The sequence below is a fragment of the Alosa sapidissima genome, chromosome 24 (genome assembly GCF_018492685.1).
Source record: "Alosa sapidissima isolate fAloSap1 chromosome 24, fAloSap1.pri, whole genome shotgun sequence".
Lineage (NCBI taxonomy): Eukaryota > Metazoa > Chordata > Actinopteri > Clupeiformes > Clupeidae > Alosa > Alosa sapidissima.
Window position 1 is genome coordinate 4,181,968 of NC_055980.1, and position 11,147 is coordinate 4,193,114.

The 11,147-nt window shown below is 41.4% G+C and overlaps 1 protein-coding gene across 1 annotated transcript; it reads right to left on the reverse strand.

Moving 5' to 3' along the window:
- Positions 1–131: 131 nt before the first annotated feature.
- On the reverse strand, positions 132–9,852 carry LOC121700075 (cytochrome P450 4F3). Its single transcript, XM_042082761.1, has 13 exons — positions 9,345–9,852; positions 6,938–7,155; positions 5,212–5,356; positions 4,980–5,033; positions 4,730–4,857; positions 3,414–3,535; positions 2,647–2,923; positions 2,378–2,444; positions 2,120–2,249; positions 1,497–1,630; positions 1,246–1,310; positions 1,052–1,134; positions 132–646 (listed from the first exon to the last, which is right to left on the reverse strand). Exons 2-13 carry the CDS (start codon positions 7,142–7,144, stop codon positions 442–444), a joined length of 1,617 nt encoding a protein of 538 aa, XP_041938695.1. The 5' UTR covers positions 7,145–7,155; positions 9,345–9,852; the 3' UTR covers positions 132–441.
- Between the last annotated feature and the right edge of the window lie 1,295 nt (positions 9,853–11,147).

Sequence of the window (11,147 nt, forward strand, 5' to 3'; positions counted from 1 at the left end):
TGTAAAATGAACCTCATGTTTTAAGAGATGAGAGCACTGTGGTGTTTAACAATCATCGGGTCATAGAATAAATGATGGTAGTGAAGAAAAATAGACATGACCACGGTTTCTAAAATGCCTAAAATGTTTTATAAGATTCAGGATGTCATTGGTTTATTGGTGAAACATTTTTAAACTCACAGTACAAAAGTTATAAAATAATAAAAAAAATGTCTTCACAGTCTAAGTATTTACCTGATGAATGAGATAGAGAAGAGGAATGTGCATGTAATGTGCATAAATATACATTAAAGTAGAATGTACAAGTGCAAGTACTATGAGCAAATGTTTAGAGTCCGACACTAGTCGGAGACACTAATTCAGCAGGAAGACAGAAAAAACAGAGCAGAAAGTCAATGTGTTTTCCCAGGTTCAGCAAAAATACTGTGCCACACACTGGGGTCAGGGTGATGGCGGGGGACTCTGGCATAAAGTGGACTGAGGGTCCAGTGGCTCCAGCAGCAGGTGCAGCCCCCCCTCCGCCCTCATGATGAGTTTGTAGACGCGCCGCACTGGTGGCCCCCCCAGGCTCACTCGGAACCTGCGCAGGGTCAACGCCACCACAACGCGCATCTCTGCCATGGCAAAATTCTGCCCTATGCAGTTCCTGTGATAACAGTGAAGACAGCAGATTTACAGGTACATACATCACCATTTTGATAAAGGCTTGTGAATGTCCTGTAAAATGCATTCACAGCATAATCTTTGCCAACCAAACCTCCAAACCTAACCACCTAACCTACACTGTAAAACCAACCAGTCAAACTAACTCGACATAATGATTTAATACAACTTATTGCAGTTGCACTAAAATACCAATATAAGCTCAATGTACTGCTATCTGCTACTGTCCATTGTTCAGTTGTGAGAAATATAAGATACGTTTACAAAATGTTCCATAGTTTTATGTATAGTGAACTTTACTGAATTGATACTTTTGACTTAATTGTCAAATATTTTGAGACACAGAACTGTTGCTAGCTTGAGACTCCACACTGTTGGTAAAGGATACCTTGGACCAGCCGAGAAAGGGATGAATGCGTAAGGTGAACGGCCTTTAGAATTGTCTGGATCAAAGCGCATCGGGTTGTACACCTGCAGGGCAGAGAAACAAGACTCACGGTTTTAATGCATTGGACTGGACGCTGGGGAAAATAGAAACATGTGAGTGGATGGGTGTGTGTTTTTGCAGTGCCACTCCCTCACCTCTGGATCGGGCCACACCACTGGGTTGTGATGGGTCCCATAAATGCTCACCAGACATATGTTGCCTGAAATGTCTCACACACACACACACACACACACACACACACACACACACACACACACACACACACACACACACACACACATACATACACACACACACACGCCCATCAGCCCACAATCCAAAACTCTAACTCATCACACAAACAGCAGTTTAGTGTTTTGACCCCCGTTGGTCCTCCCTGTCTTACCCGTGGGGATGGTGCACTCCCCTGGCACAGTCTTGTCCACTGAGTACTTGCGGGACAGGGCTGGCACCGGGGGGTGGAGGCGCAGGCTCTCCTTGATGCACATGGTGGTGAAAGGCATGTTGGTCAGGTCATCCCTGCAGAAACACCCAGCCAGACATTCACACCAGCATTACAGCACTGCCATAGCCATTTATTATTTTCAGTATTGTCTTATAATTTAAAGGTTGTATCAGCAATTTCAGGCCCAAAAAAGGCCCAAACATAAATGAACACATTCATCTGATCGTTCCTAACGATCCGCTAGCTGCCTGCCCCATGTAGGCAACCTACTGTAGGCTCCGAGATCTGTACACAGTAACAATTGCTAGCAACAAGGGTTGGCAAAATAAAGTGTTTCAACCAATAACCAACGAGATGCGCATATAGGAGAGTTTTAATTGCACGGGAGGGAGGGGTTTGAACATCAACAGAAGTGACGTATCCCCGCTATCGCTGATACAACCTTTAAGTAAACATATTGAAACTAAGTATACAGTATACTAGTAAAAATAAAGTACAAAGAGAGACCACTTGTTTCCTGATCATGCACAACTAAATAACATGGAACCAGAATGAAGTCTGACCACAGGATGTCGTCTTCATCCCGGTCCTTCAATAAGGTGTTGATCTCCTCACGGCAGCGTTCCTGGTACTCAGGGTGAGAGGCCAGATTGTACAAAACCCAGGAGATCCCACTGGCTGTGGTGTCATGGCCTGCACAAGGTGGCAGAGGGAGACATTGTGGAGAAGGAGAGACAATGATGGAGTTAGAAAAGGAGTATGAATATTGAAACAAAAGAGAAATAAAGTAAAGTCATCTTGGAACTGACAAAGACTCTCACCTTCAAACATGAAGGTGTCGGCCTCCGCTTTTATCTCATCATCTGACAGACCATTGCCATCATCATCCTAAACAAGCATTTCAATTGTAATGTTATTCACTGTAGTTTCCCATTTTTATCTATTTTTATGAAAATATGCAACAGCTACAAAGGCATGCAAAGATAGGAGTCAAATTCAGTGCTGATTTTATGCAAACTCAAACTGCATCAAGCATTAATGCACACAAGTGCCACGCAGTGCCACCCAGTGTAGAAGTCCTGACACAGACCCTGGAAAGAAGCAGCACATCGATGAAGTCAGTGACTTTCTTCCTGCCTGCGTTTTCATTGGCCTGGATCTCTGGCGCCCCCTGCTGTTCCAGCTCCGAGCGGCGCAGCTGGACGACGCTGGCAGTGTAGCTGTGCACCACATCGCAGGCTTTCCTGAAGCGCTTGCCCTCAGAGGAGCGCCAGTAGAGCCAGTCCCAGTGGTGCGGCGGGTAGCGCTGCCTCTTCACCACCAGCTCGCTCAGCTCGTAGATGGCTGAGATATACTCACTGGGCTTTCTGGGATGAACAACAAAAACAACTTACTGGGGCTTATCTGATCAGTGCCCACTTATCTCATGACAGCTTCTTCAAGAATGTTGGTCACACTGTGTTTTTAAAATGCTTGGTTGCAAAGCCTTTTCTTATGGATAGTTTTTAAATTGTTGTAATAGTCGTAATAGTATAAATAGTATAATTAGTAGTAATAGTATAATAATAATATTGTAATAGTTGTAATAGTAGTAATAGTATAAGTATAAGTAATAATATAATAGTATAAGTAATAGTTATAAATACAGTATAAGTAAAAAATAAGTATAATAATAACATAGCAAACTAAGGGGCAGATACATTTCCAGAGTGTCAAGAATACTGAAATACTGTACGTGGGAAGATTATGGATCGGCCTGCAAACATGTTTGGCCTCAGACTGAAAACTGTCAAATATGCATTCTTTTACCTGCATGAGGGAAAATGTGTAAATGTACGGGCATGTGTGAAACCTTACTCCTGACAGTGGCTGTCATAACTGAAGGTACATTTCAGCAAGCTGTCCAGAGTCATGAGACTGATCTGCTCGAACATCTCCAGGCAGTTCTCTCCTTTAGTCACAAGGCGGCGCCATTTTGCCTATATTTTCACACAGAAAAAGCCAACCACACATGCAAAAGAACAGGCAGGGAGGCCAAAAGAAGAGAAAGTAAAACAAAACAAGAAAGGGAATGTCAGTGAGACAAAAATACCTCCTAGTACATTTTAAAGGGTCTTTGAAAAACCTATATACATACATGTATGGATTCTGTTAGGATGAGGGATAACTATAAACTAAGAAGGGCACAACGATTATCTGGCTGTCAAAGTTTATTCACTTTGTGAAAAAAAACATACGCTTTGTTAAACATAACAATCATTATAATTTACACCTATCTGAAATGTAATGTCAGCAAAGCCCACAAGTGTTTGTTTCTTTACTGGCTTCTATGGCAATAACATAGTAGAACATCATGTAGAAACATGATGATGTTGAAAAGCAGAACTGTTTTTTTTTTACAGGAGATGACCATCCTAACAGGAAGTGGTTTGTTGACAGCATACATTTAGCTGCACTCTGACCATGGGTGCTCTTATCAGGTTGTCTTGTGTGAGAAATCTACACGCACTTACAGCCATGCCCTTTGTGTTTCCTGTTGCTCTGTTGATCTGTGCCAGTTCCTCCCACCCTCTTATCAGGCTATCATCTGCTGACTAATAATCAGCTAACATTGAGCTAACAAGCTAACGTTGAATCCCTAAGACACAATCAGATTTCCCCCTCAATATGGCAAGAAAAGGAACATGAAATGTGCATGCATGGGTGTGTGCATGCACAAAACAGACTTCTGAATAAACGCAAATTGTTGCACATCATATCTAAATGCAGGGTCCCACAGACCAAACAGCAAAACTGCCAACAACACCCTGTGGGTTCGGCATAGCATAAACTGCAATGAAATACTTTGTTCAATGTACTGCATCATTTCCAAATTGCTTGGTGGCTTGATGACAAACGCTGAACACAGGTGCTGTTTACACCCAGTATTTTGAAAGCTTCATCAAATACCACTTTGTGGGCAAGTCATACAAGGCTGTGTGTGTGTGTGTGTGTGTGTGTGTGTGTGTGTGTGTGTGTGTGTGTGTGTGTGTGTGTGTGTGTGTGTGTTTGTGCATGCGTGCGTGCGTGCGTGCGTGCGTGCGTGCGTGTGTGTGCGAGTGTGCGGGTGCAGATGTCTACAGCAGTTCAGATGGCGTGCGTGATAGGCTTGTTACGACGTGCCACTGACTCACGTGCATAATGTTAGTAGACTGGTTGAAGATGATAACATAGTTCTTCAGGATGTCAAAGTGAAACGCTGGAGTTAGAAGCCGTCTGTGGCGTGACCAACGCTCACCGTTACTCAGGAGTAGGCCTTGTCCTGATATGGCAAACACAAAATGAATGTGAGGTTTGTCTGTGTGTGTGTGTGTGTGTGTATGTGTGTGTGTGTGTGTGTGTGTATGTACATTCATACGAAGTGACACAATGTTTTATAGTTACCAAGCCATGGTCTCATAAGCCCATAGAATAATTCATCCTTGATAGTTATGGAAGCTGCATATGGGCATGTGTCCACCCATACAAAGATACACAAAGGGAGATAGAGAAAGAGAGAGAGGGAGAGAGAGAGAGATCTTGTTTTATTTATGCATAGTCACTAGTTAACCATAGGCTTCACCTTAGATGAGGTCTCTAGGAGATTCTGAGGACATGAGAACTATTGTAGTCTCACCAGAGGCCAGTAGCAGGGGTTTGATGTAGTCAGGGTGGAAGACGCGCACCAGGTTGTAGAAAGGGCCCAGGAACCAGGCGCAGGAGTGCTGGTAGGTCCTCACTAGCTCATCCACTTCCCGCAAACCCTCTTCTGAACTCTTCATCTGAGCACCAGTACAAATGCAAGATGGAGAGATAAAGAGAGACAGAGAAAGAGAGAGAAAGAATGTGATGATGAGATTTACTGAAAGGGTGCAGGGTAAACCACCTCAGATCACTTGCATTGCACATAGAAACTCAACTATCATAGAAACGTGCCACACTTGGACATTTAGTTTAAAATCCTTTCAACTTCCTAATCACAACACATTTAGGTCTATGGGACACAGTTAGGTCTATGGGACACAGTTAGGTCTATTGGACTCTGGTGTTTCTTGCAGACATTCCCTTCTACATTTACATAAATTAATTTAGCAGACACTTGTATCCAAAGCAACTTACATAATCAATTACATTACAAGGGCCATTGTCCCCGGAGCAACTCGGGGTTAAGTGCTTTGCTCAAGGGTATAACAGTGGACGCCGGGAATGCTAGCCAAACTCCTTAGCCACTACACTACCACCGCCAAACCCTTCTAGGCTTGTCCACACGCTGGTATCCAAATGGCTGAGGTTTGATGAGCTGACATATTCTTTTTCGGTATGGCAAGAACTCCGGATTTGTTGTCACACATACTTACTGCCTAGAAACATGTCCTTGATCCATGGAATTACCTCCTACAGTATAATCTCCTCCATAATATAAACTGTATAGGCTACTAATAATAATTCTGAGATATTGTTATGGGTGAGCTACTGGACAGCACATTTCAATTTCACAAGAGTTTCGGGTACAGGCTTGCGTCACATCCTCTGGAATTAAACCTAACCCTTTATCAACCAGAAACAGTTCCTCAACCGTGAGGACGATGACACAAGCAGTCATTGTAATTTAATTGCCTTTGGCTTGATGTAGACTAATGTGCTCATCCAAACTAGAAATTAGTCAAACTATTACTGAATGTTTTACTTCAGAGAATGTCAATATATTTTCCATTTAATCAATTCCATTCCACAATATGGAAAAAGAATATCTCATCAATGTACAACATGGTTGCTACACACTGTAGGTACATAATGTAGAAAGACACTACAGTGGTCAAGCGGGTGTGAAGCCCAAAACATTGCAGTACAATTCTATCTCCATACTTCCTGACTTAGCCACATAATTTGCATACTGTATATAAAGCATGAGCAAATATAAAGTAATCTTGGTGAATGTTCTGTGGAACCTAAACAACTAAAATTGTCATTTAATAATTTACTAACATTTGTCATTTAATCATTTACTAACATTTAATAAGAAGTTGTGACATTGGGTGGGTGAACCCGTGAGTCAAAAAGTACACTTAGTCCAGACCCAATTTCCTGTTACAACATAGATGTAGATTAGCGTTGAGCTATTTTACTGTCACAATTTCCTCCAGGGACACAATCTATTCTGCTGTAACACCATATGGTCTGAGTGGCACAAATCCTGCCAACATTTCCCCAGATTCATCAGATTTCACATCAGACTGTGTCAGTTACTGATAGAGAGAAATTGTATTTGATTCTGCTTTGGAGAGCTTAAAGCATTTTGCAATCTAACTAGAATACTCTACAATTCCATCAACTTCTCTGCTTGAGGTGTAGAGGTGACTTACAATGCCCAGGTGACCGAGAAGCCAGTTGCGCATTGGGGGCAGAGCAAAACAGCGCAGTCCGCTGCGTCTCCTTGACACCAGGACAATTTTAACGAAGATGATGAGTACTAGAGCCAGGCCGATCAGCTGTAACACACCCCACACGAAGCTGCCTGAAGCAAGGAGAGAGAACAGGTGCGCAAACACGCCGCCCGTCACCACTGCCATCCTGTAACAGACTAGAATCCCAACACAACAAGCAAGGTTAGAAAAGATGAATGCACATGGTGCTCTTTGAGTAGGCCACAGAGAAATTACCATAAAAGGAATGTTAAATGCAGATAGTGATGCATGAGTATTTCATCTGATCATATGGGTTTTAATTGAAAAGAGAATACAGAAATATGTACCATGGAAAGAGAACAAGCCACGCACTTTCTCTAACTGTTGTAATGAAAGAAATATAGAAGAAAGTCCAAAATCGATTGACATGTTACAAGCAAATTCCCTGTATCTTATTAACACTGTACTATCTGATGACAACAATTTTTGCTCACTGATTTTTACCTCTCATTTGCAATGCTTGTAAAGTGCACCAACGTCTTGTATGGACTGAGTAGGCCTATGCCAACTTAGTGCCAATTTGCATTGGAACTATAGGCCCTTTCGTAGCCTACTGTAGGAACTTTTTGCAGTTCCTAGAACACACAATTCCTAGAACTCCTTTTTGGAGCTGGGGATTAAAGAGTTCCTTTGACCATAGATCTGATCATAGGAACCATGACTGATCTGCATGCCAAGGAAGAAGGGCCATTTTTAAAAATCTCTGTAAAACTAATTCAGTTTCTGTTTAAATTTCCTTTTATGAAACCTGCATGAGAAGGCTGCAGAGACTGATTATTTGTCACGCAACAAACGCCTTCTAGACAGATTAGAAGAAATGTTGCTGAGTCTGCTGATTCTTTTTTTTTTTATGCTTCCTGATACCATGAGCTTGTAGTTTGTCAATAAACGTTAGCAATGCTGTCTATTTCATTACTTTATGTTCATGTAATAATTGGGCTACTAAATGTGTTAAGCGTCTCAGAGTTCATTGTGTGCGAACGCAAACACAAAAACGCCTTAAGAACTGTATAGTTCTAGCCTCTCCAATTATAGTAGAACTGGTACAACCAGCTGCAGTATGTCAGTAACTTTAAGTAAGTAACTTTACATTTACATTCTAACGTTGTCATAACAATTATATGTCACAGCCAGCAATGAATGGTCCGTGTAACGCTTTGCAGTGCTTTGTTCTATTTGTTCCATCCATCGGGTCCAAATAAAAAATGTGTTCAATAATCCAATTTTCAATTTGTTTTAACTGGTCAGCAAATAGATAATTGCTGCTATTTTCTAAATGTGTCATTAGTCACGCAAGATAAAGAAAACAGAAACTCGATTGGAAACAAAAGTAAAATTCAGTTAATATTGGATTTTGGCCCCCTTTTTTTTACTGTTTTTGTTGGGCTGAACCACGCGTAGGGGTGGATGACCTGATAGATATTGGCGCGCGGTGTTGGTGATCACATTTTATCAGCGGATGTAGAGCATAGACTGTAAAAAATAGATGTAGAGATGGAGGGCTATCAAACACAGTTCCGCTTGCATCAAGGTGCCAAGCGATTGATAATGTCAGCTCGAGATCAGAACTTCAGATGCAGAGGGAGACTGCGTCCTGACACTTATGAGTAGGCATACGTGAGCCCTAGTAACCTACAGGCCAATGTAGGCTTGCTGTTGAAATTAATAAATGGATAAACGGATAAATTAGGCTCACCGTTGTGTCTTCGTTTAGCCTAATGAAACCTAATGTAGCGTAAAGCGTTAAATAAGCAAAAATACCACGTCAAACGTGCTGACTGACGTCGATGGCAAAGCATTCTGCTTTGGGGAATTATTTGCTATGGCATGGCCATGGTATTCAAATATAGGCTGCTGTAGATATGTTCAACATAGGCTGAAAGTTATGTTTAACGTGCCTTCTCCCCAAAAAGTTTGTCATTAATCTCTAAAGTAATGAGTCAAAATCACAAACAACTTCAGGCGGCGCTCCCTTCCACCATCTAGCCTGGCCCAGCTAGATGGTGTTCTCCCCCCGGTGTTCGTGGTTCAGTCCAACCACAAGGACAAAAAAGGATAGAAAATTGACGCATCATTTCAATTTTTAACTTCTGAACAGAAAACCGTAACTGTGCTCAATTGAAAAGCAAAATAAGCAACAATAACCCATTTACTGTGCCGTCCTAAAGAATGGATAACGGATTTTTAAGCCTATTTTTATATTTTTTCATGTGAATTCTGCAAATAGAACATAGCACTGCAAGGCGTTACACGGACCAATGAATGATACATTATGCAAAGCCCAGAAGTAAATGGGTTTCATCACCTGGTGTCAAAGATGCGCTGTCTGGTCACAATCCTAACTCGACGGAGTCCAGCCGCATTTTCACAGGTTATAAACAACTAAGTCTACTTCCTCTTTAGAAAAGACACGCCGCTTAACAGACTCACCAAGGACAAGATGTATATGGCATCAGCGGGGAAGGAAATTTAGAAATAGGCCTATGAATTGCCTGACCATTGTCATTAATCAGACAAGATCCCCAACATATTCCCGATTAAGTTAACCAAACTAGAAAATGTGTTAGAATAGTAAAAGTGCTTGCCCGGTTTTCAGGAGCGCGTATACTACTCACAAGTCAAGATCTTACTCGCAAAGCAAAGCCGACATACACTCGGGTTTCATATTGTAGTCGTGATCTTGTGAAAATCGTGTTCGTATGCATGCAAAGTCTGGAAAGAGTACATTAAAAAAATAGATATAGGGTAGACTGAGTACAGTTGGGACATGTGTAGACTACAGTTGAGACGCCATGCTATCTTGCGTTCGGAGCAAGCCCAAGTTGTTATTTTTGCTATGCACATGCGTATTAGTGTTCTGATCATGGAAACAGGTATCCCCATAGACATAATAGACTATTGTCTATGGGTATCCCCAATCCAAAGATATCGGCAAACGTTTTTTTACGACGTTCAAACTTACAAACGTTAGTCTGTGCACTTAAAATTGGCATATTGTATAGCATTGTCATGTAAGGTCCTTGCAAAATCTATAGAAATGTGCGAGGTGGTCAGCGGGGTACAGTTGAGACACACTTTGTATAGTTTTATTACTTGAACATTCCATTTGTACTGTTTTCCATATCTGTTCCTGTGTCACATATTTAGTTCATGTGTTATTCATTTTAACCAATGCTAATTGAAATTAAATGAATGAATTTGAATGAAAAACACTTTGCAAGTGCTAAAAATGGGTGTCTCAGTACAGGTACTGTCTCACTGTACTCAATATGGGTACAGTTGAGACACAGTCGAGACACTGCACCTTACGTTTATGAGCTAATTGTGGAAAATAAACTACTTATGGGTATTATTGATTGATAATATTTTACTCTACAAGCTAAGGAAATGGCATGTGAAATGTCATGTGGAAAATTACTTCTTGTCAATATCTATTTTTTGTTTGATTTTGTGTGAGCAAAAAGTGACTCAAATGTATCACAAAGAAAATCAGAGCTTTTAAAGCAACACCAAAGAGTTTTTTCTACCTTAAAATAATGTTTCCAAAATCGTTTCAGTGGTTCATCAACTCGTAACAGGGTGAACGGCACTTCTGCATTCGCTTCGCGGCCCTCTATCGGCTATAACCGCACTATGTAAGTTTGCCAGATCGGGTAGCGGATCTGTAGTTCGATGGAATGACACATAAGAAACTACAAATGTGACTTGCATCTGATGTCGCAATACATCGTACTTTCATAAAATCATGCCACATATTCTACCTTGTCTGTGGACATTGTTATTTCCAAAGCCAGTGCTGGATAAACAAATAGTGCGTGCGACAGAGGAACAGTTCTTTGGTGTTGCTTTAAAGGTTGGCCTTGCTGTGCAATCCTATGCCTGTCAGTCTTATGGGGATATTCCTTGCATAAGTAGGCTAGAGTACTGGCTACCAAATGACCCTGTCAAAAGTTCTTCTTTGAGTTGCATTTCCTGTTTACAAACATGGCCTAAAGAGACAAGCATGTGTGCAAAAAACGACAAACACACGTGCGCGGCGCGTAGGCTACGCGTTAATTACAAAAACGTAGCATGAGCAGTTATTACTTACACCGTCATCTTTTAGAAA

Excerpts from the sequence above, each read along its gene's own strand:
- LOC121700075 (XM_042082761.1), bottom strand. The coding sequence starts at position 7,144 with ATGGCAGTGGTGACGGGCGGCGTGTTTGCGCACCTGTTCTCTCTCCTT. Across the intron at positions 4,858-4,979 it reads GCTTATGAGACCATGGCTTG|GACAAGGCCTACTCCTGAGT; the intron begins GTAACTATAAAA and ends TTGCCATATCAG. Across the intron at positions 2,445-2,646 it reads ATGTGCTGCTTCTTTCCAGG|GATGATGATGGCAATGGTCT; the intron begins GTCTGTGTCAGG and ends ATGCTTGTTTAG.